Source organism: Scyliorhinus torazame, chromosome 4, assembly GCF_047496885.1.
Source record: "Scyliorhinus torazame isolate Kashiwa2021f chromosome 4, sScyTor2.1, whole genome shotgun sequence".
Classification (NCBI taxonomy): Eukaryota; Metazoa; Chordata; class Chondrichthyes; order Carcharhiniformes; family Scyliorhinidae; genus Scyliorhinus; species Scyliorhinus torazame.
In genome coordinates this window covers 196,591,854-196,617,482 of record NC_092710.1, presented here as the reverse complement: position 1 = coordinate 196,617,482, position 25,629 = coordinate 196,591,854, and the positions used below count along the sequence as shown (strand labels likewise).

At 42.6% G+C, this 25,629-nt stretch overlaps 1 protein-coding gene across 2 annotated transcripts in view; it reads right to left on the bottom strand.

Moving 5' to 3' along the window:
- Positions 1-25,629, bottom strand: part of mmut (methylmalonyl CoA mutase) — a 75,903-nt gene that overhangs the window by 20,451 nt on the left and 29,823 nt on the right. For both annotated transcript variants that reach the window (XM_072499065.1, XM_072499066.1), the window contains 4 exons: positions 24,411-24,659; positions 14,110-14,221; positions 3,676-3,791; positions 3,159-3,274 (listed from right to left, as the gene is read on the bottom strand). In XM_072499065.1, the coding sequence (XP_072355166.1) occupies positions 3,159-3,274; positions 3,676-3,791; positions 14,110-14,221; positions 24,411-24,659 (593 nt within the window). The remainder of the gene's footprint in view (positions 1-3,158; positions 3,275-3,675; positions 3,792-14,109; positions 14,222-24,410; positions 24,660-25,629) is intronic.

The window sequence follows — 25,629 nt, the reverse complement described above, 5'->3', positions numbered from 1 at the left end:
CAGAATCGGTGAGCCGCATGGCCGCCTTCTGTACTGTAGGAATTCTATGAGATGGTGGTGGAACCTTCTGGGTAGAGGAAGTTAAAAAAAAACTTCAGCTTATTCATTGAGTCACTAAGCTGGAATGATTCAGTCTATGTTAACTGACTTCGAAAAAGATTGAGTTTTCAACTGTAATTAATATATTATTACCAAAGTAGAAAAATAGTGTTACCAAGGTGGAGAGAATAGGGAAGGATATCTCTTTCTACTTTGAAAGACGCAGGTTGACTGTAGCCAGTCTTGGTGCAAAAGAATGACAACAAATTAAAAGAATATGCATCAACATTCTTCTCCAAGAATGAGCAACCAAAGAGACTTAAGTGCATTGCAATCACATGCTTGAGTGATTGGAATACACTTAGTGATTGGCATGCACTTACTTCTCTTTGAAGTGGTTGATGTTTGTAAACATGGGTTTCAACATTTAAGAGTCACTCACGCACGAAGGGAGATGAATGAAGCAAGGCTGCAGCTATTGTGTGGAAGAATGTCACTCACAGCCCACTACCAGAAATGGATGAATGCTTGCAGCTAATGGATCCAAACTGTTTTCTTTCCAGCAATGGACACTTGGTGCCTCCAGGTAAATGTTACAACTGTAATTCCTGTCACTGCCACGGTCTGGACTTCTCTCTAGCTTCCAGACAGGAGCCTTTTATCTTGGGGGGGGGGGGGGGGGGGGAAGAGAGAGGAGGAGGGAAGAGGTGTCTCACTATTTAGGGGGTCCTTTAGTTAGGGGATCCAGGGGTGAGGGGGGGGGGGGGGGGGGGGAAGAGAAGAGATGCTGGCCGGCCGCAGGAGTTTGCTATTAGGCCGCCTGCTCAAAACGACAGCCCAGCAGCGTCGCCATTCATAAAGTACTCAGACTTTTGTATCTCCTGCCCGATGGAGGAAGTTGGTAGAGATAATAACCAGGGTGAGAGGGGCCTTTGATTATGCTGCCCGTTTCCCCAAGGCAGCGGGAGGTGTAGACATGCTATGAGTATTGTGCGGTATTCCACAGATAAATCGAACACTCTATGAACTGGCATTTTTGATTAACCAGAACCATCTATTCACTGCGTATGCCAAATAACAGCAGGGAACAGGGTTCAATTCCAGCCTTGGGTGACTGTGGGGAGTTTGCACATTCTCCCCGTGTCTATGTGGGTTTCCTCCGGGTTCTCCGGTTTCTTCCCACAGTCCAAATATGTGCAGGTTAGGTCGACTGGCCATGCTAAAATTTCCCGTTCGTGTCCAAAGATGGGCAAGTTAGGTTTTGTTACAGGGATACGGTAGGTGAGTGGGCAGAGGTAAGGTACTCTTCTAGAGGGTCGGTGTAGACTCGATGGGCCGAATAGCCTCCATCTGTAGTGATTCTATAATAAAGATTTTATTGTAATCCCTCCCCTCCCATCAAAATAATCCTGTTATTGGATGTTGTTGATGCATTTCATCATGATATAAATTCAGTTTGAGCAAGTCACTCCTGATTAGGTGTCCTGGAGGGGTCCATCTTTTCTAGCTTCAAATGTTCCTGGAGATATAGGTTTGTTCTCAGGAGGTCCATCAGTGATGTTGGGCGCCCATTGAATATGGTACATGGACACAATGGTGGTCTATTCACCATCCAAGTACCGACAGTGCATAACAGCTTAAAACACTTGGGTGCATAATTAATGAGGTCAGGAACAGAGGATCTGATGCACTGTCGTGCCAGCCTCCGGAGTGGAATAAACAACACTTTCCTGCCCAAGCCATGTCACTTAAAACTCAAAATGACAGAAATACGCCTAATATTTCAGTCATGTTACATTATTCCATGACAGTTAAACAAAGACCCTAGTGGATAGCCCAAGAAAAAGAATATAGTGATCTATGCTCAGCATCCTTTTGTCTATTATTGCTTCTCTGTGAGTTGTCAGCCTTACTCAGATATTAGCACGGAGGTCAGAAAATTGTGAGTTTACGGGTGTTTTTCTTTCTCTACTCAAGATTGCAGGCAACTTTCAAAGGCTAGCCACCCTTGTTCAAAAAATGGGTGGTTGACAGTTAAAAATCAGGAACGGGGAAGGGAAGGTGTTCCCTTGGTTACCTTATTAATACAGCCTGGAGCAGTTTTCAGCGGAGCCTGTGAAAGGGGGAGTAGCCCTTCCAGTTTTTGCACAAGGATTGCTTAGCAATGCAAATCACAATCTTTTGCCATTCGTGGACTTGGTTTGCAATTCTCTGGTACAAATAGGCAACACGTGCACCATGCACACTTTGCCCATTGTTACGAGGCATTGAGAATCTTGGGTCAGCAGTCCTTCAAGGGGCCATAGATGATCGCTCAACAAAAAAAAAGCAGAAATACTTTTCTGGGAGTATTTCTATGGGTCCAAGTATGGATAGATAGATTTTTGATCAATAAGGGGATCAGGGGTTATGGGGAGAAGGCAGGAGAATGGGGATGAGAAAAATATCAATCATGATTGAATGGCGGAGCAGACTCAATGGGCCGAGTGGCGTAATTCTGCTCTTATCATAGAATCATAGAGAATCATACCTATCCTCGTATGTCTTATGGGTCCACAGTGAACAAGAGTACTCCTGCTAGCTCAACAAAAATATGCTTATCACTGCAAGCTCTCACCCTCCCACAGCCAGCAAGCTGCATTAATGCTTTTTGTATGTAACATTAGGCTCGAAACGGTCCTGCCATCCTCCCTGCCACTCCAGCTTTGGGCAGCTAACATCATATTCAATTTGGATGGAAATTGAAGATTGGACATCTTGTAAAATGTGGAAGATTCAGAAATAAATGCAAGTCTATTCCTTTTTCCAAATATCAGGTCACTATTATTTATAAAACATATTAAATTACACCTCCAACACCTTATTTGCAAATCCATCAAGTCAAAAGCAAAGTCTAAATCATAAGGAGAGCAAAAAGAATCTCGAAGTATTTGAACATTTTTCTAAAAGGACACTGAAGGAGATAACTAACTTATATACAAGTTTCAAGACAAGAATACACTTTGACTTCACATATGAGTTGACTGACCAAATCTGAAAGCCAAATATAGTCAGCTCTGTGATTAGCAATGCATCAGATCTCAAATATTCATTCTTGGCATTAGGGAGCCTTGCTTTACCTTGCACGAGCAGCTTCCACTGCAAGAGCCAGCAGGTTTTTCTCTCCTGAGCGTGAACATTTGGTGATGGCATCAAGGCATTGTTCTACCTCTGCGCGATTTCTGGATGCTTTAAGCTAAGTTGAAGAAAGATATTCTTTGAATCAAGCACATTGCTTGCTGAACCATAGTATTAATCCAATTAACAGAAATAAAAAAGAGGAAACATTCTTTACTTCTTTCCACCAGTTTTCTACTTGGTCTAAATATGCATTTTACAATTTAGCATTATTGCATAGCCAACAGTAAAATAAAAGTAATATTTCCACAGGGGACTCCTAACCTTCCACAGAAACCTCAGAAAAAATGTATAAACAACCTTTTATTTTGCTTTGGTTTTTGCAGATCTTCCAAACTCTTACCATAATCTTAATTGAAGATCTCCGCAGAAATTAAAGAAACCACAACATTATAATGAGTGTCAGTACAATATTATGTTGTAGCTCTACTGGCTGCAACAACTGTGGAAACAACTTACCTTTTCCAGTTTTGCTATCTGTTGATTACGCACAACAGTGTTATCAATAACCAACACATCAACAGTTTCCTCTTTCTCCAGGCGATACTTATTTACTCCTACGATTACCTTCGCACCTAATAAATAATGGGGGGGGCGGGGGGGAGAAGAAGAGACACCATAATTAGTTACTGCTCAAAAGCACCATTAGTATTTTATTTGAAGATAATATCCCTCATCTGATGTAAAGTTTTAAAAATTATAAAGGGTTCTTACAGCAGATTGCAAAGCCGCAAATGTATCCTATCACAACAGATTTTGAGGCTAAAATTTGGGATTTAAATAGCGTACAAGCAAATTTATTCTCAGGTGACACAGTTTGGCTCTTAGCAGCATTTTAAATTGAAAAGGCACTGAGGCTTCATGATTTCAGACTCCAGCTAGATGAAGTACCAACTGAAATATTTAAATTCAAAGGATTTATTAACCACACCAGTAAATATTGTATCAATGCTAACAAACATCCCCCACATCTCTAGGCTTCCTTTGTATTAACTTTACAGACAGGTTCATACAATTAGTAGCAGTCAAGATACAAATTACAAAAACACTTGAGGGATTAAATATTTTACAATTTACATTTACACAGCACCTTAAATGTAATAAAAAGTTCCAAAGCTCTTCACAAAGGAGTTATCAAACAAAACCTACACAATGAGATATTATGACAGATGACTAAAAGCTTGGTCAAAGAGGTAGGTTTTAAGGAGCATCTTGAAGGAAGACAGAAATTCCAGAACTTAGGGTTTAGGCAGCTGAAAGGGTGGAGAGATTAATATTTGGGATGTGTAAAAGACCAAAATTGGAGGAGCAGGGATCCCAAAGGTTTGTGATGCAGAAATGCAAATAAAAGTATGTTCAGATTAGAGCACAATACTGATTTCAACAGCAAACATGAGATACAAGGAGGAAAAAAGATAAGTTCAAGATCTATTATCCAAAAGTAGGAACCTCATTAGATTATATTTATTGATATAGAAGATTTGAATTTATACATGAAAAGTTTCTGAAAATTAAATTTAGAACAACATTTTAGGGGGCGATGACGTTTGGTATTCTCTGCCAGAATCATAGAATTTTTTTTTTTTTCATAGAATTTACAGTGCAGAAGGAGGCCATTTGGCCCATCGAGTCTGCACCGGCTCTTGGACAGAGCACCCTACCCAAGCCCATACCCCCACCCTATCCCCATAACCCAGTAACCCCACCCAACCCTAAGGGCAATTTTGGACACTAAGGGCAATTTATCATGGCCAATCCACCTAACCTGCACGTCTTTGGACTGTGGGAGGAAACCGGAGCACCCGGAGGAAACCGGAGCACCCGGAGGATACCCACGCACACACGGGGAGGATGTGCAGACTCCGCACAGACAGCGACCCAAGCCGGAATCGAACCTGGGACCCTGGAGCTGTGAAGCAATTGTGCTATCCACAATGCTACCGTGCTGCCAGGCAGGTTGTTAGAGTCTCAAACATTTATATTGGTAGAAATGGAATATTACTGTGCAGGAGCAGTGTACAACAGGAAAGAATTTTGACAAATATCCTTTTTGCACATTTTTCCCCTCTTGGAATCTCTGCCACAGAATCCCAATGTGCTCGCTCTTGTCATTTGGTATTATTCCCACAGCCACATTTATTCTCTTTTTGTCTTATTCTCTGACATGTGCACAAACAGACTTTATCATAAAAATTGGAGAAAGGAAACAAACTCACTACTGGCTACATGTCATCTATGTTACATGCCTCGCAGACGTGAACAACTATTGATAAGCTAATTACATTTGAGATGTGAATATATAGGATATTCTACATAGGAGTGTGTTGAAAATATCTGGAGAGAAGAAGAAATTAGTGCATATCAAAGGAGGTCCCAATACTTCGGCCACATCAATAGAGCAGATAGTGGGCAACCACAATTATTGAAGAGGAAGTTGATGGAAAACATAGCAGAGGAGAAAATGGATGATGGATATATAGCACCGGATGCAGTTGGCTTATGTGGAACATTAAGGAGCAACACATATAGAGGATAGAGGTGGAGATCCATGACAGTCAACTTTCTGGGAAGATAACGACACCAATCAAAGAACACACATGATACTGAGCAGAATCAAATTTAAAATGTCAAACACTAATTCAAATTAAACCACGACTGTCACATTACACAAACTTTAACTTGCCCAAAATTATATTATCCTCATCTTGTCCTGCTTGCCAGTCATCCCAATGCTCCATGTCCTATATAAGATCCCTCAATTCTAATGTCGCAAAACTAAGATCCTGTCATTTACAAACCCTCCGCAGCCAGAGTGTCACTGTAATGTTCTCCACCTATTCGTCCCTTCCATATAAACAGTAACCTTTTGTCCCCCCCACTCCCTTAACTCCATCATCCCAAACCCACAATTTCTACCATTTGGAAGGAAAAAGGCAGCAGATGCATGGGAACACCACCACTTACAAGTTCCTTTCCAAGCCGCACACCATCCTGACTTGGAACCATATCAGCATTCCTTCACTGTTGCTAGATTAAATCCTGGATTTCCCTTCCTAACAGCACAGTGGGTGTTCCTACACACAGAAGAAGGCAGCTGACAACAAGGGCAATTGGGGGTGGACAATAAATATTGGCCAGTAACAGCCACATCCCATGAAAGATTTTTAAAAACTGCAGAAGAGCCTTCAGTTACTTCATCCCTACTTTTAATTCCTCCCTAAACCTCTGTGTCTTTCAAAATTTCGAGATCGTAGCTCTGCCCAAACTGAATGAATATACTCTTTTTTTAAGAAAAGGCCTGGACATCCTCTGAAAGAAATCCACATGTATACAATAAATATATTACAACCAAACCTTATGGAACATTTTTGGAACACTATCATTAATCAATCAGTAAGCTGCTGTTTTAATTCTACAAAGCTGATATACCACCAACAAACCCAGTAGTTATGCCAATAATATTACTTATAACGTTTTGGTATATTTCAAGATTTAATAGAACTCAGCTGATTCGGATCAAGTCATGTGAATGCTTGACAGATTACTGATTTAGTTTATGGGAAGATCTTCATTTTAAATGGCTAAAATGACTTTAATTGATGTGCTTGCACTGGGCTTGGAGTTTGCTTCACGATGTACAATACTGCCTTTTCCTAAGTTGTTAAATGAGAGAATAGGAACTGTTTATTGCTCAGGTTATTCAGTGCCACAGCAAAATCAATGATTAGACCTTAATTTTACCACAACGTAGGCGTGATTCTCCCAAAAGGGAACAAAGTTCCCTAGCGAGCTCATTTAACTAAGTGTTTCCCGGTGCTTAGTGTTGAGAAACACATTGCTATTCAATGCGACTCGCGCTGTATAAAGGGCCTGAATGGGACACGCGGCAAAGGCCGCAGACAGCCCCGTTTTGTATTGGTGAGATGCCTAACTTCCGACAAATCGAGAAATTATAATGTCCTCCAACATCTATATGTTTAGAACACTAAGACTAGAATTTAATCCATCTACTGAACCAAACATGGATTTCAATCCTTGCAATTTGCTGGAGCGACTCGACAGTACACCGAGATGGTCAAGGATCACGGGCGGCATAGTGGTTAGCACTGCTGCCTCACAGTGCCAGGGACCAGAGTTCAATTCCAGATGACTGTCTGTACATTCTCTCCATGTTTGCGTGGGTTTCCTCCGGGTGCTCCGGTTTCCTCCCACAGTCCAAAGATGTACAGGTTAGGTGGTGTGGCCATGATAAATTGCCCCTTAGTGTCCAAAAGGTAAGGCGGGGTTACTGGGGTAGGGTGGGGCTTATGTCCGGATTGATGCTCTTTCGGAGGGTCGGTGCAGGCGCAAAGGGCTGAATGGCCTCCTTGCACTGTAGGAATTCCATGTACACTCTGTTACATGGAATATTGCAAATGGTGAATCTCACTTTTCCAAGTTGATTGAAACCCCCCAAAAAATCAATTGCATTTGCTGTAATAATCAATGTCTACTACATCCAATAAAGTGAAAAATATATAAGAAAATAGCTTTAGCTACAACTTATGTTTTACCTATTCCTAAGTCCTAAACTAAAAAAAAAAATCTCCAGAAACTAAATGTTTTAATAATAATAATCTTTGTCACAAGCAGACTTACATTAACACTGCAATGAAGTTACTGTGAAAAGCCCCTAGTCGCCACATTCCGGCGCCTGTTCTGGTACACAGAATGTCCAATTCACCTAACAGCACGTCTTTTGGGACTTGTGAGAGGAAACCGGAGCACCCGGAGGAAACTCACGCAGACACGGGGAGAATGTGCAGACCCCGCACAGACAGTGACCCAAGACGGGAATTGAACCCGGGACCTTGGCGCTCTGAAGCCATGGTGTGAACAACTGTGCTACCATGCTGCCCTATTTCGTCTCTGAAGAAAACACCTGTGTGACAGATTTGTGTGAACAACAAAGAAAGGTCACGTAGATATACCTGGAAAACATTCAGAGTGGGAACAGAAAAAAACAAAACTTGTGCAGCACATCAGGTGAGTAGAGTTAATTAAGAAGTCCCTGTATCAAGGACGATAGTGCAGAAATAGGAAAATCATGTAAATAAAAATGATAAAGTAATTTAAACATTAGTTAGTGGTTACAAACACTTACTAATGCAGTACATAATTTTAAGGTTTGAGACTGGAGTAGAGAGTTGGCATACTGGCAGTTCACATTCTAGGACCTACAGTTTGAATCAGGATCAAACTGATCTGTTCTCTCCTTGCAGGATCACAGTTATGTCAGGTACTGATCCTTATTTGGAGACCCATTTGACATGGGACCACTAGAATAGCCTGTGCAGGAAAATAAATTTGCCATCAGTTATGGGAGGGATGTCCTCAAGGTTGAAGCTGGGACATTTTGTTAGGGTAGATAAAAATTATACTTTTGCTGGGAGCGCTTGATGCGGACACCCTGGGCGGGATTCTCTGATCTTGGGGCTAAGTGCCGGAGCGTTTTACGACAGCATAATCTGGCCCCTAGGATCAGTGATCCTGCGCCGCACAGGGGGCCAGCACATCACTGGGGAGCTGATTTGGGCATTAGAACGGGTGCCGCAGGTCCGCACATGCGCGCTACGGCCGGCACAGGTTCGCGCACGCGCGCTACAGCCGGCGCGAGTTCACGCACGCGCGTGGATAGCCTTCTCCGCGCCGGCCCCGATGCAACATGGCGGAGAGCTACAGGGGCCCGGCGCAGAGGAACATAGCCCCCCCACTCAGGATAAGCCAGCCCACGGATCGGTAGGCACCGTGGAGGCCCTCCCCCGCGGTCCAATACCCCCTCCCCACCACCAGGCCACCCCTCGCAACATGAACGCCGAGGTCCCGCCAGGTAGGACCATATGAGAACGACGCCGGCGCGACTCGGTCTAACTTGACGGGCACTCGGCTCATCGCGCGGGGAGAATCGCCGGGGGGGGGGGGGGGCCCATTGAGCGGCCCTTGACCGGTGCCACGCTGAATCAGCATCGCGTGAATCCCGCCCCCTATATCCCGAACATGCTCTTATCTCAGTAGAGTAGAAATATCCCTAATCTTAATTTTGAAACGACTTAAGTTTTATGTTAAAGTTTCTTTGTTTATAACAAACAAAAAATCATGGCCTGCTGGAAACCTGCTAAGTTTTAAAATTACAAACCTTTTAAGTTTACTTCAACATTGAATGAGCTGTAGCAGCTAATCAAGGGCAGTGCATGGCATCAAAACCTTGTGATGTGGCTATGGTAAAACTGGCAAATGATGGAGTATTCTTCACAAAAAAAAGCTTTCCTCTTGTGGGTGAGTCCAGAGGGCATAATCTCAAAGTAAGTGATCACCCATTTACGACAGATGAGGAGGAATTTCTTCTCTGAGGGAATCCGTGGAATTTCTTACTGCAGAGACTTGTAGAGGCGAGGTTAATTAAGTTCAAGGCTGAGACAGACATTTTTAATCAGTAAGGGAGTCAAGCGATATGGCGATACGGCAGGAAAGTGGAGTTCAGGATTATATCAGCCATGATCTCATTAAACTGTGGAGCAGACTCAATGGCCTACGTCTGCTCCTGCATCTTATGGTCAAAATCAGATACATTTCTTAAACAGAACAATGTATGTTATTTTATTCCTTTTCCCATGAAAACATTGTTCTCCACTATCTTTTGCTAGGGTAGTTTCACAAGAACTGGAGTACCTCATCCAAGTAGCCATTTCTAATTGCAAACCCAACAAGAGTCAGCAAGGTATTCAACTGTAGAAAGTTTTTCCCACTCACACTCATATGCATGCAGTTTCAGCAGAGGCCACTGCAAAGCATTAAGGGACAGGCAGCCTGGATGATTTCTCAGTTCAAAATAAACAGTAGACTCTCTACTGTTAGCCTTGCTATTATCTATGAGCTTAGCAAAGACGGAACAAACTTTCAGCCTGCCTGATCCGTATGGCTCAGCTACCCAGAAGAACGACATGTTTCTAATTATTTATCTAGCTTCAGTGAGGCATATGCAGCAATGTTCTTCTTATAACATGCAGCTTAACAAGGATGTGTAACTGAAAAGTACTATTCATCAAACGCAAAGTCAGATATTAATATTAATCTTTGAAATTGCAAAGTAAAAATGTTTAAATGCCAAATACTTGTTCTATCACAAATTGTATATACATCACAATTTGATTTTTTTTGTGTGTAATTTAAGTTTGAATGTATTACCAAGATTTCTTATATCATACTTACAATTGCAAAGAAACAACTCAACGTTCCTTCTTTATGTGAATGAGTTGATGGCGCAAATCATTGTGAATGACTATGATTTAGTGGCCATTACTGAAACATGGTTAAAAGATGGGAGTTAAATATCCAAGGGTATCAGACTATACGAAAGGATAGAATGGACAGTAAGGGCGGTGGTGTAGCTTTGTTGTTTAAGGATGGCATCCGGGCAATAGTAAGGGATGATATTGGTGCTATGGAGGACAAGGTTGAATCAATTTGGGTGGAAATTAGGAATAGTAAGGCGAAAAGGTCACTGATAGGAGTAGTCTATAGGCCACAAAATAGTAACAGGATGGTAGGGCAGGCAATTAAGCAAAGAAATAACGGATGCATGTAGAAATGGTACAGCGGTTATCATGGGAGATTTTAATCTGCATATCGATTGGTTTAACCAGGTTGGTAAAGGCAGCCTTGAGGAGGAGTTTATAGAATGTGTCCGGGATAATTTCCTGAAACAGTATGTAATGGAACCTACAAGGGAACAAGCGGTCCTAGATCTGGTCCTGTGTAATGAGGCAGGATTGATTAATGATCTCATAGTTCGGGATCCTCTTGGAAGGAGCGACCACAATATGGTGGAATTTAAAATACAGTTGGAGGATGACAAGGTAAAATCAAACACTAGTGTTTTGTGCTTAAACAAAGGCGATTACAATGGGATGAGAGAAGAACTAGCTAAGGTAGACTTGGAGCAAAGACTTCATGGTGAAGCAGTTGAGGAACAGTGGAGAACCTTCCGAGCGATCTTTCACAGTGTTCAGAAAAGGTTCATACTGACAAAAAAGAAAGACGGTAGAAAGGGGAAAAATCGACCGTGGATATCTAAGGAGGTGAGGGAGAGTATCAAATTGAAGGAAAAAACATACAAAGTGGCAAAAATTAGTGGGAGACTAGAGGACTGGGAAGTCTTTAGGGGACAACAGAAAGCTACTAAAAAAGCTATAAAGAAGAGTAAGGTAGACTATGAAAGTAAACTTGCTCAGATCATAAAAGCAGATAGTAAAAGCTTCTACAAATATATAAAACAAAAAAGAGTGGTTAAGGTAAATATTGGTCCTTTGGAAGATGAGAAGGGAGATTGAATAATAGGAGATGGGGAAATGGCTGAGGAGCTGAACAGGTTTTTTGGGTCAGTCTTCACAGTGGAAGACACAAATAACATGCCAGTGACTGATGGAAATAAAGATATGATAGGTGAGGACCTTGAGATGATTGTAATCACTAAGGAGGCAGTATTGGGCAAGCTAATGGGGCTAAAGGTAGACAAGTCTCCTGGCCCTGATGGGATGCATCCCAGAGTGTTAAAAGAGATGGCTAGGGAAATTGTAAACGCACTAGTGATAATTTATCAAAATTCACTAGACTCTGGGGTGGTCCCAGAGGATTGGAAAGTAGCAAACGTGACACCACTGTTTAAAAAAGGAGGTCGGCAGAAAGCGGGTAATTATAGGCCGGTAAGCTTAACTTCGGTTGTAGAGAAAATGCTGGAATCTATCATTAAGGAGGAAATAGCGGGGCACCTGGAGGGAAATTGTCCCATTGGGCAGACGCAGCATGGGTTCACAAAGGGTAGGTCGTGTCTGACTAATTTGGTAGAATGTTTTGAGGACCTTACCAGTGCAGTAGATAACGGGGAGCCAATGGATGTGGTATATCTGGATTTCCAGAAAACTTTTGACAAGGTGCCACACAAAAGGTTGCTGCATAAACTAAAGATGCATGGCATTGAGGGTAAAGTGGTAGCATGGGTAGAGGATTGGTTAACTAACAGAAAGCAGAGAGTGGGGATAAATAGGTGTTTCTCTGGTATGCAACCTTTAACTAGTGGGGTCCCTCAAGGATCAGTGTTGGGCCCGCAGTTATTTACAATTTACATAGATGATTTGGAGTTGGGGACCAAGTGCAATGTGGCAAAGTTTGCAGACGACACTAAGATGAGTGGTAAAGCAAAAAGTGCAGAGGATACCGGAAGTCTGCAGAAGGATTTGGATAGGTTAGGTGAATGGGCTAGGGTCTGGCAGATGGAATTCAATGTTGCCAAGTGTGAGGCTATCCATTTTGGGAGGAATAACAGCAAAATGGATTATTATTTAAACGGTAAGATGTTAAAACATGCTGCTGTGCAGAGGGACCTGGGTGTGCTGGTGCACGAGTCGTAAAAAGTTAGTGTGCAGGTGCAACAGGTGATTAAGAAGGCTAATCGAGTTTTGTCTTTCATTGCTAGAGGGATGGAGTTCAAGACTAGGGAAGTTATGCTGCAATTGTATAAGGTGTTGGTGAGGCCACATCTGGAGTATTGTGTTCAGTTTTGGTCTCCTTACCTGAGAAAGGACATATTGGCACTGGAGGGAGTGCAGAGGACCGAGTTTAGGAGGAACTTCTTCACCCAAAGGGTTGTGAATCTCTGGAATTCCTTGCCCAGTGAAGCAGTTGAGGCTCCTTCTTTAAATGTTTTTAAGAAAAAGATAGATACCTTTCTAAAGAATAAAGGGATTCGGGGATATGGTGTACGGGCCGGAGAGTGGAGCTGAGTCCACAAAGATCAGCCATGATCTCATTGAATGGTGGAGCAGGCTCGAGGGGCCAGATGGCCGACTCCTGTTCCTAGTTCTTATGTTTATAATGTTATGTATGGAAATTCAGTTAACTTTGTTCAATATTAATTAATGTAGAGGCTAAATGTGTCATAAGTCCTGTCCATTCAGCCCACGTAGGGGTCCCTCCTGTGCTTGGGAAACTCATGCCTAACAGAGATAGCTGCCTGAGGCAGGGGCCTTCCATGGGTAAAGATCATGCCTGCCCTAAAAACCAACACCCCTCCCTGTTTCCCCACTCCCGCTAATGCCACCCTCACAGTCCCCGGCAAACCCACCTCACTTGCCTTACTCCTGGGGCTCAATCACCGATCTTCTGTGTGGGCTTTCTGTCGTACCAGCAGTGGCCAACGTTTCCAATAGCAATGAGTAGTAATTTCAGTACTGGAATACTGCGGGCTTTGGATTGGCCAGCTGCTCTCTGGGGCAGGAACTTCCTCCAGGGGATGAAAAGGACTCTGATTCCGACTAGATTAAGTACCTGAATTGGCACTAACGCAGGTCGGGATGCAGGGATGGAGAGGGGTGGGGGGTGCAGACTTGCACCAGCAGGGTTCCCAACTGCTCTCTGGCCAGTGTACAAGTCCACTGCTGCAAGCATTAATTCCCATCCTGCATTTCAATGCAGCAGAAATTGGAGAAATTGGTGTGATGTGCAAGTAATGCATATTACAAACACTGAAGTGTAATACTTTTTTTGTTCACAGAATCCAATCCAAAATAGCATTAAACCGAACTTATAGTTACAAGATTATTAGTACTAATCATTTCCTATCATTTAATACGGTGTCCATTTCTTTCCATTGAAACAATTTAATAAAAACTATGATGATATGGCACAATTTATAACTCAATTACTTTGAGTTTGTGCTGTTACCAAAAATTCTAGAACTAAAAATTGATCTTTTTTAAAAGACAAAAACAATGTCCGGTCTATTGTAATAAAGCTAATTTTTATTCTTTCATTCACCCTTTACTTTCAGCACCAATTAACGGTTGTTGTTTTGTTTACCAGAATCAATCCTTGCTTGGTTTCTAGCTGCACACTCTTCAATACGAAGTTTTGGGATACCATCGGCTACCGCTTTAGCCATACCACCCATTTCTTCAATCTCATTAATAAGCTAAAATTAAACATAATTACATTTTAGTCTAGATTGCAGTAAACAATATTTTCATTTAACTGTAATGCTGCACTGGATTCAATTGTTGATAGAAAGTAGGTTAGGTTAAGGAGGCAATGTGAAGGGAGGGGGAAACTGGTAAATGGTTATGTAACCTCAGCTTTACTTAATGAATAGTTGAAGAGAAAAAAAGAATCAAAGTTAAAAAGATGTTGGACTGGAAATCAGCCACCTTTATTGGGATGAAAAGAGACCCAGCTCAGGCTGACTGGTTGGAAAACAAAAGGTAGATCAAAAAGCAGATCACCAAGGATATATTTAAATCAGAGATGAAGAAGGAACAGTTAAATGTATTTGAAAAAGACCAATGTTTCATGAGTGAAGAAATGAGAAATATTTTGAATAAAGATATAAGTTAGCTAGGGACATAATACAGAAAGGGGATAGCAGAGGTGATGACCATAAATCTTTAAAAACACTTCAGAATCGGGAATTGTCCCAAAGGACTGGAAGGTGACAAATGGCTTTTCATCATTGTTCAAGAAAGTAATGTCTGGAAATTATTGACCAATAAGTCTATCCCTGTTGTGGGTAATGTTTTTTTTTATCATATTAGAAGTTAGTGAACACTTAGAAAAGATTAATCAGGGATATTCAGCACACATTTGTTAAGAACAGACTGATTGATTAGTATGGAGCCATGTTTCCCACCTCTATTTGCAACACCTCTGTTGACCTTTTCAAAGCCACCGTAGACTCCTTGTATAACATCCAACATGAACAACTTGCTTGTCGTACCTTCAACAAAGTAACTTCCCAAAACCCTTCACACAAGTATGAGACAAAGCCACAGAAGATGATATTAGGATCAGTGCCCAAAAGCTGAGTCATTGGCTAAAAGCAACATCTTAAAAAAAGAGAATGGTGCAGAGACACAGAAATTTAGGGTGGTAATTCAGACTTTAAGGCCCAGGCAGCTGAAGGTTCAGTGATCAATGGTCAAAGAAAATAAACTTGGTATATGCAAGATGTCAGAATTGGAGGAGTGCTAGATCTTGTTAGGGGGGCAGGGGTAGGGGGGGGGGGGGAGGGGGGGGGAAGGAGAGGAGGCATGCTGTGCGTGGAAGGGTTTTAGAGCTAAAAAGGGTTTCACAGATAGGGAGGGAGACTAGTTACTTATATAAATTGAGATCGAGTATATACAGGTAGAAGGCATTAATTGGAGGGTTACTTGGGCACATACAGAGAGACACTGACACAGGGGTGGAGTGAAGCCAGGAAGTATGTACCTGTAGTTTCAATTTATAAATAAATCTATTTCAAGTAAAGACTGGTTCTGGTTTCTTTCTTCATTAACTGGCAATCAGAAATATATAAAATCCTTGGAGAAGCATTTATCAGAATTTTAAAATCAAGGTGTTGTTTGCTGGACCAGGAGACAACACAGATCAGTAAGTTTGGGTAAGTTCAAATTTACAAAGTGACAAGGTGGGAGGCTAGGCAATACAGTGATGCCTTGAAGTAACAAAGGCTTTAAGCAATAGATGGCAGAGGTACAAAGAACAAAGAAAAGTACAGCACAAGAACAGGCCCTTCGGCCCTCCAAGCCTGCGCCGACCATGCTGCCCGTATAAACTAAAATCTTCTTCACTTCCGGGGTCCGTATCCCTCTATTCCCATCCTATTCATGTATTTGTCAAGATGCCCCTTAAACGTCACTATCGTCCCTGCTTCCACCACCTCCTCCGGCACCCACTACTCTCTGTGTAAAAAAGACTTACCTCGTACATCTCCTCTAAACCTTGCCCCTCGCACCTTAAACCTTTGCCCCTAGTAATTGACCCCTCTACCCTGGGAAAAAGTCGCTGATTATTCACTCGGTCTATGCCTCTCATAATTTTGTAGACTTCTATCAGGTCACCCCTCAACCTCCTTCGTTCCAGTGAGAACAAACCAAGTTTATTCAACCTCTCCTCATAGCTAATGCCCTCCATACCATTACCTCCAACATCCTGGTAAATCTCTTCTGCAACCTCTCTAAAACCTCCACATCCTTCTGGTAGTGTGGCGACCAGAATTGGACACTTAACTCCAAGTGTGGCCTAACTAAGGTTCTATACAGCTGCAACATGACTTGTCAATTTTTATACTCAATGCCCCGGCCAATGAAGGCAAGCATGCCGTATGCCTTCTTGACTACCTTCTCCACCTGTGTTGCCCCTTTCAGTGACCTGTACACCAAGATCTCTCTGACTGTCAATACTCTTTGAGGGTTCTACCATTTAGTGTATATTCCCTACCTGTATTAGACCTTCCAATATGCATTACCTCACATTTGTCCAGATTAAACTCCATCTGCCATCTCGCCGCCCAAGTCTCCAAACGATCTAAATCTTGCTGTAGCCTCCGACAGTCCTCATCGCTATCCGCAATTCCACCAACCTTTGTGTCATCCGCAAACTTATTAATCAGACCAGTTACATTTCCTCCAAATCATTTATATACTATGAACAGCAAAGGTCCACCACTGATCCCTGCGGAACACCACTAGTCACAGCCCTCCAATCAGAAAAGCGCCCTTCAATTGCTACTCTCTGCCTTCTATGACCTAGCCAGTTCTGTATCCATCTTGCCAACTTACCTCTGATCCCATGTGACTTCACCTTTTGTACCAGTCTGCCATGAGGGACCTTGTCAAAGGCCTTACTGAAGTCCATATAGACAACATCCACTGCCCTACCTGCATCAATCATCTTTGTGACCTCCTCAAAAAACACTACCAAGTTAGTGAGGCACGACTTCCCCTTCCCAAAACTGTGCTGCCTCTCGCTAATACGTCCACTTGCTTCCAAATGGGAGTAGTTCATGTCTTGAAGAATTCTCTCCAGTAATTTCCCTACCACTGATGTAAGTCTCACCGGCCTGTAGTTCCCTGGATTATCCTGCTACCCTTCTTAAACACAGGAACAACATCACCTGAAGACAGTGAGGATCCAAGACAGTCAAGGCCTCAGCAATTTCCTCTCTTGCCTCCCTCAGTATTCTGGGGTAGATCCCATCAGGCCCTGGAGACTTATCCAACGTAATATTTTTTTCAAGACACCCAACACCTCGTCTTTTTGGATCTCAATGTGGCCCAGGCTATCTACCCACCCTTCTCCAGACTCAACATCCATCAATTCCTTCTCTTTGGTGAATACTGATGCAAAGTATTAATTTAGTACCTCGCCCATTTCCTCTGACTCCACACATAGATTCCCTCCCATCCTTCAGTGGGCCAACCCTTTCCCTGGCTACCCTCTTGCTTTTTATGTACGTGTAAAAAGCCTTGGGATTTTCCTTAACCCTGTTTGCCAATTACTTTTCGTGACCCCTTTTAGCCCTCCTGACTCCTTGCTTAAGTTCTTGCTTAAGTTAAGGTAGTATTACAGAAGTTTAAAACGTCAGTCTTTGTGATGGTGAGAATATTGGATTTAGCTCAGAGTCTATCAGGATGCCATAGTTAGAATGGTTTGGCCTAGCTTCAGATAATAGTATGGGAGACAGATACCTAGGGAATGGATGCTGTAGTGATCTTCAGTCTTCCCAATTTTTAAATGAGGGGAAATTGCTACTCAGTTACTAATTAACAAGCAATGTGGCAACTCAAGAGGCAGTGGAGGGTCAGTAGTGGTGGTAGTAGTGAGGTACACCTGGGTTTTGTCAACCTACATCCAGCTTCAAATAAGTTTTTAAACTTTCTTCACATAAGCATGGGTATATCAAAAGTACTACGTCTTGTTTGGGCTGAACGTCTAACACCTCTAATACAAAAGACTGCCTACTTCCACTATTTTTTTACCTTCATCTCAGCTCATAGACCACTGCAATGTTCATTTATACCTTCTTCACTCAATGACTCCAGTGATCTGCTGGCCAGCCTCAAATATTCTAGCCCTCATAAACGTCACTTACCAAACCTCTGTTATCGGTGTCTATTCTGCTCCACCTTATGCCTGCCCATCATCCGTGCCCTCACTAATGTTCAAATATTGCAAATTCAAAATGTTCAGTTTTGCATTTAAATCATTCCATTTCCTTGTCCCTAGCCATATCATTTCTCCAGTCCTACCATCCCATGCTTCTGCAGAACTTGGGCAGCATGGTAACATAGTGGCTAGCACAGTTGTTTCACAGATCCAGGGTCCCAGGTTCAATTCCCCGCTGGATCACTGTCTGTGCGGAGTCTGCACATTCTCCCTGTGTCTGCGTGGGTTTCCTCCGGGTGCTCCGGTTTCCTCCCACAGTCCAAAGATGTGTGGGTTAGGTGGATTGGCCATACTAAATTGCCCTTTGTGTCCAAAACAGGTTAAGTGGGGGTTACTGGGTTATGGGGATAGGGTAGATATGTGGGCTTGAGTAGGGTGCTGTTTGTAAGGGCCGGTGCAGACTCAATGGGCCGAATGACCTCCTTCTGCATTGTAAATTCTATTATTCTATGAACTCTATTACTACACTTTCTTGAGTATCTTGCCTTCACCCACATCGTTGTGCCCTTTTTCTATTGGATAATGGTTAGACTAGGCAAGTGAAAACAATATTAAAACAGATGCCTTATCCCATATTTTGAGTCTTCATTACCAAAATGAATAGCAGGAAGGCTGAAATGAATCAATGTTTGGGAAAAAAATGGAATCAACTGTTGAAATAAGGTACTTATTACTGTTGTAAATGTCATGATTTTAAAAATGTAATTCAAGGGATGTAGCTTCGCTGGCCAGCCCAGCATTTATTGCCTATCACTATTGCCCTCGAAAAGATGGTGGTGAGCTGCCTTCTAACTGCTGCAGTTCATGTACACCAGCAGTGTCGGGAGGGAGTTCCAGGATTTTGACCCAGCAAACAGTGAAAGAACAACAATATGTCTGTTTCCAAGTCAGGATGGTGAGTGGCTCAGAGGGGAGCCTCCAAGTAGTGGTGTTCCTATGTATCTGCTGCCTTTGTCCTTCTTGATGGTAGTTGTCGTGGATTTGTAAGGTCCTGTCTCAGGAGCCTTGATAAATTCCTGCAGTGTATCTGGAAGAGGCTACACACTGCTGCTACTGTGCATCAGTGGTAGAGGGAGTGAATATTTGTGGATGGGATGCAGGCTTAGGATGACAATGTTTTCCAGAGTACTGTACTTGGAAAAGAATATACAAACAGAATATACTAAACTAATGTGAGGGCTTGTCTGAATCAGAGTGATATAGCATGTCAATGCAATTGATATAATGAACCGGTTTGAGGAATTGAGTCTTCTTTAGTGTAGTGAAAGATGCTCACCATGGTTGTCATGGCATTATTGCCTGAGTTAGAAGGTTGTGGGTTAAACAAAGAACATACAGTGCAGAAGGAGGCAATTCGGTTCATCGGGTCTGCACCGACCCACTTAAGCCCTCACTTCCACCCTATCCCCGTAACCCAATAACCCCTCCTAACCTTTTTTTGGGTCACTAAGGGCAATTTATCATGGCCAATCCACCTCACCTGCACGTCTTTGGACTGTGGGAGGAAACCGGAGCATCCAGAGGAAACCCACGCAGACACAGGGAGAACGTGCAGACTCCGGACAGACAGTGACCCAGCGGGGAATCGAACCTGGGACCCTGGCGCTGTTGAAGCCACAGTGCTATCCACTTGTGCTACCGTGCTGCCCTGAAAGACACACCATAAGACCATAAGACATAGGAGCGGATGTAAGGCCATTCGGCCCATCGAGTCCACTCCAACATTCAATCATGGCTGATTTCAACTCCATTTACCCACTCTCTCTCCATAACCCTTAATTCCTCGAAAAATCAAGAATTTATCAACTTCTGTCTTAAAGACAAGCAACTTCCCGGCCTCCACCGCCCTCTGTGACAATGAATTCCACAGACAATCCACTCTCTGGCTGAAGAAATTTCTCCTCATCTCTGTTCTAAAGTGACTCCCTTTTATTCTAAGGCTGTGCCCCCGGGTCCTGGTCTCCCCTGCTAATGTAAACAACTTCCCTACGTCCACCCTATCTAAGCCATTCATTATCTTGTAAGTTTCTATTAGATCTCCCCTCAACCTCCTAAACTCCAATGAATATAATCCCAGGATCCTCAGATGTTCATCGTACGTTAGGCCTACCATTCCTGGGATCGTCCGTGTCAATCTCCGCTGGACCCGCTCCAGTGCCAGTATGTCCTTCCTGAGGTGTGGGGCCCAAAATTGCTCACAGTATTCTAAATGGGGCCTAGCTAGTGCTTTATAAAGCTTCAGAAGTACATCCCTGCTTTTATATTCCAAGCCTCTTGAGATAAATGACAACATTGCATTTGCTTTCTTAATTACGGATTCAACCTGCAAGTTTACCTTTAGAGAATCCTGGACTAGGACTCCCAAGTCCCTTTGCACTTCAGCATTATGAATTTTGTCACCGTTTAGAAAATAGTCCATGCCTCTATTCTTTTTTCCAAAGTACAAGACCTCGCACTTGCCCACGTTGAATTTCATCAGCCATTTCTTGGACCACTCTCCTAAACTATCTAATTCTTTCTGCAGCCTCCCCACCTCCTCAATACTACCTGCCCCTCCACCTATCTTTGTGTCATCGGCAAACTTAGCCAGAATGCCCCCAGTCCCTTCATCTAGATCGTTAATATATAAAGAGAACAGCTGTGGCCCCAACACTGAACCCTGCGGGACACCACTCGTAACCGGTTGCCATTCCGAAAAAGAACCTTTTATCCCAACTCTCTGCCTTCTGCCTGACAGCCAATCGTCAATCCATGCTAGTACCTTGCCTCGAATACCATGGGCCCTTATTTTACTCAGCAGTCTCCCGTGAGGCACCTTATCAAAGGCCTTTTGGAAGTCAAGATAGATAACATCCATTGGCTCTCCTTGGTCTAACCTATTTGTTACCTCTTCAAAGAACTCTAACAGGTTTGTCAGGCACGACCTCCCCTTACTAAATCCATGCTGACTTGTCCTAATCCGACCCTGCACTTCCAAGAATTTAGAAATCTCATCCTTAACGATGGATTCTAAAATCTTGCCAACAACCAAGGTTAGGCTAATTGGCCTATAATTTTCCATCTTTTTTCTTGTTCCCTTCTTGAACAGTTACAACAGCGATTTTCCAATCCTCTGGGACTTTCCCTGACTCCAGTGACTTTTGAAAGATCATAACTAACGCCTCCACTATTTCTTCAGCTATCTCCTTTAGAACTCTAGGATGTAGCCCATCTGGGCCCGGAGATTTATCAATTATTAGACCTCTTAGTTTCTCAAGCACTTTCTCTTTTGTGATGGCTACCATATTCAACTCTGCCTCCTGACTCTCCTGAATTGTTGGGATATTACTCATGTCTTCTACTGTGAAGACTGACTCAAAGTGCTTATTTAGTTCCTCAGCTATTTCCTTGTCTCCCATCACTAGATTACCAGCGTCATTTTGGAGTGGCCCAAAGTCTACTTTTGTCTCCCGTTTGTTTTTAATGTATTTAAAGAAACTTTTACTATCATTCCTAATGTTACTGGCTAGCCTACCTTCATATTTGATCCTCTCTTTCCTTATTTCTCTCTTTGTTATCCTCTGTTTGTTTTTGTAGCCTTCCCAATCTTCTGACTTCCCACTACACTTTGCCACATTATAGGCTTTCTCTTTTGCTTTGATGCATTCCCTGACTTCCTTTGTCAGCCATGGCTGCCTAATCCCCCCTCTGATAACCTTTCTTTTCTTTGGGATGAACCTCTGGACTGTGTCCTCAATTACTCCCAGAAACTCCTGCCATTGCTGTTCTACTGGCTTTCCCACTAGGCTCTGCTCCCAGTCGATTTTCGTCAGTTCCTCCCTCATGCCCCTGTAGTTAACTTTACATCTGATTCTACCTTCTTTCTTTCAAATTGCAGACTGAATTCTACCATATTATGATCACTGCCTCCCAAGTGTTCCCTTACTTTAAGATCTTTTATCAAGTCTTGGCTCATTACATAACATTTAGTCCAGAATGGCCTGTTCCCTCGTGGGCTCCATCACAAGCTGTTCCAAAAAGCCCTCCTGTAAACAGTCAATGAATTCCCTTTCTTTGGATCCACTGGCAACATTATTTACCCAGTCCACCTGCATATTTAAGTCCCCCATGATCACTGTGACCTTGCCTTTCTGACATGCCCTTTCTATTTCGTGGTGCAATTTGTGCCCCTGGTCCTGACCACTGTTAGGAGGCCTGTACATAACTCCCATTATGGTTTTTATGCCTTTGGGGTTCCTCAACTCTACCCACACAGACTCCACATCATATGACCCTATGTCGTTTAGTGCTATTGATTTAATTTCATTCCTAATTAACAAGGCAACCCCGCCCCCTCTGCCCACCTCTGTCTTTTCGATAGGTTGTGAATCCCTGGATGTTTAAATGCCAGACCTGAACCCCCTGCAACCACGTCTCTGTGATGCCTACCACATCATACCTGCCAGTCACAATCTGGGCCACAAGCACCAAATCAATACTGATATTTGAATTCTAAGGGCGTGCTGCACTGTTGAAGGTGTTCTGTGCGATTTACTGGCCATGCTGCACCTGAAAGGCAGCGTGCCATGGGGCAATGATGGGAAACCATCTCCCGGGATCTAGACGGTTCGCCACGCCGTGCAAGATTTAACACGATCTCGCGAAACGTTGTGATGTGGGCAGGATCTCTTTTCGGCAAATCTGCATATTAGAGCGAGACAGCTAGTCTCATTCTAAAATGCAATTTCCTGAGGTAACTAAGGCATTGGGATCTATCCCCTTCACCTTGGAGACCTCAGGCGATACCGTTCAGCACTGGTCTCCACAAATGGTGACCAAACAGATTGGCATTGGTGGGAATCTCCCAGAGGATTGGAGGGCCCCATGATGCATGTCCTCTGGGCAGGGTGGTACCCTGGCACTGCTGGTGCCACCTGGACACCTTGACAGTGCTAGTCTAACATTGGCCATCCCAAGGTGGCACTGCCAGCTGGCATGGGGCACTGCCAAGATGCCAGGCTGGCACTGCCCAAATACCAAGCTGGCATTTCTTGTGTGGCGATCAGGCGTGGGGGTGCCCGAAAACCCTTTAGTGATTTGTGGCTGGTGATTTGGGACCACAGCCGCATGTTCCACGCTGAGGCCCCGTATCTAACCGGAGTCACATTAGATAGCGCTGTGTTTCTCGGCGCTGTGAGCACCAGGAAATGCGGCTAAACATGCTCGCTATGGGGCATAGTTCCCATTTGGTTAAATCATGCCCGTTATCTTTCATATGGGACATAAAGTGTGCCTTTCTTCTCAAGTGGATGCAAAAGACGCGGAAGTCAGACAGAGCAAAAGTTTACCGTTGATTAGTTTCAGATAAATTTCTAGTCAATAAGCCTGCTAAATCAGGATAGCATGGTGTAATTTATTAATTTATGTTAGAAAAGCATTGCAAAACAGATTAAAATTGTAAATATTCACAAATTAAACATAAATCAGCAGTTTTGTTTGTATTTTGTCTTATCTAACATTTGTGTGTTGCATTTGTCATCCTGGAATATAGGAGACATGTATGTGATTGCGAAGGGGGAATTATGAGACCACAGTATCCAGTTCACTTAATAAGAGGTGGTTAACAATCCTTGGTCCTGCCACTGCATGACTAGAAATTGGACAGCAAAGAAATTGTGTGTAAGAGATGTGTGACTCTTTTACAAGAGAAATTAGTGATATTGAACAATATATTGTGCAGATCTGAAAGTTCATAAGGGTAAGGGAAAAAGAATGGAGAATTGGGATTTAAAATTAAAAGAAAATCGCGGTGCCTAATAAATCGCTTTGTTCCAAATGGCTTGGTCTTGTTTTCAAATTTAAGTGACGTAGGTCAGTTTCAGAATACAGCAAAGGTAACTGAAGGAACAAAAACAGTCAGGCATTTAAAGCCAAGTTAAAAACCGTACTTTAAAAAGCTAAACCATCCCCCAAACCAACTAAATCTAAAAAATGCTTTCTAGACACGTTGGCTGAAGATTTCCATCTGTAAAAGAACTGTAACATGAATGCTTCCTTCAAAATATTATTTCAGTGGTCTACATCTCCAATTATCATCCTATAAAAGTATAATTTCATAGATTATGCACCATGTAATTTACCATAATCAGTGTCTGTTGACATTGATGCTTAGATGCACTGACCTCTAAAGCAGCATTATACACCTCATTAGTAAGAGACTCCATCATAAATGAACCTGCCCAAGGATCTACCACTTTGGGGATTCCAGATTCCTCTTGTATGATGATTTGAGTATTTCTGGCAATCCGGGAGCTCTGTAATGTGGGTAGACTTAATGCCTCATCAAAGGAATTAGTATGTAATGACTGAGTTCCACCAAACACAGCTGCCATTGCTTCAATCACTGTGCGAACAATATTATTATGTGGATCCTGAAATTGAAAGATTACATTAACATTTGAACAAAATAATTTTAAAAACTGATTATTTTACTTAATATTCTCAAAGTGAAAAGGAATCGTTACAGAAACTAGAAAAGCACACTCTGGAGAAAAAAAACTATTTAGAATATTTGTATTCTTGTTTCCCCCATGAATAGGGAGATTCCATCTATTTTTTAAATGAATTTGAAGTGCCCATGTCATTTGTTTTCCAATTAAGGGACAATTTACCATGCCCAACCCACATACCCCTAACTTGGGTTGTGGGTCTGAGACCCACGCAGACACGAGGAGGATGTACAAACTCCACACGGACAGTGACCCGGGGCTACGATCGAACCCAGGACCTTGGCGTTGTGAGGAAGCAGTTCTAACCACTGCGCCACCGTGCCACCCAGGGAGATTCCATATTTAAAATGCGCAATTCACCAATGAGGTTGTTGTATGTTTGGGTGTGATTCTATCTGAAAAATGAATGTAAAAACTATGTCCCAGCAAAGAGAAATGAGGACTGTTCATCATTCTCTCCCTTCCCTTTTGATTAAGAATTTGAGTATTTACTTCCAAGGTCATATCAAATGAAATAGTATCAACTTTTATTCCTCAGGCTAAAGACAATTGGATCAAAGTCCCTGCATAACAATGTATTTCAAAACAGTGAACCAGGAAATAAAAGAAACACCCATTATCCTTCACATTTTAATCATTTTACTGACAGCAAAAGAAAGATGGAGCATACACACGAGATTGAGGTAGCATAAGCTTTAAAAGGAAACCTAAACAAATCTATGAAATTTTCTCATTGGAGAAATTGGATGCTCCACAAATTATAAAATTAGATTTTTAGGGCCAGTGAGGTTGTTCAATTATAATTGTGAACTTAGTATACCATTGAAAACTCATTCAACAAGTCAAGACTTTTACAAGGATTTTTACAATGAGATTAAAAAGGTGAACGTTC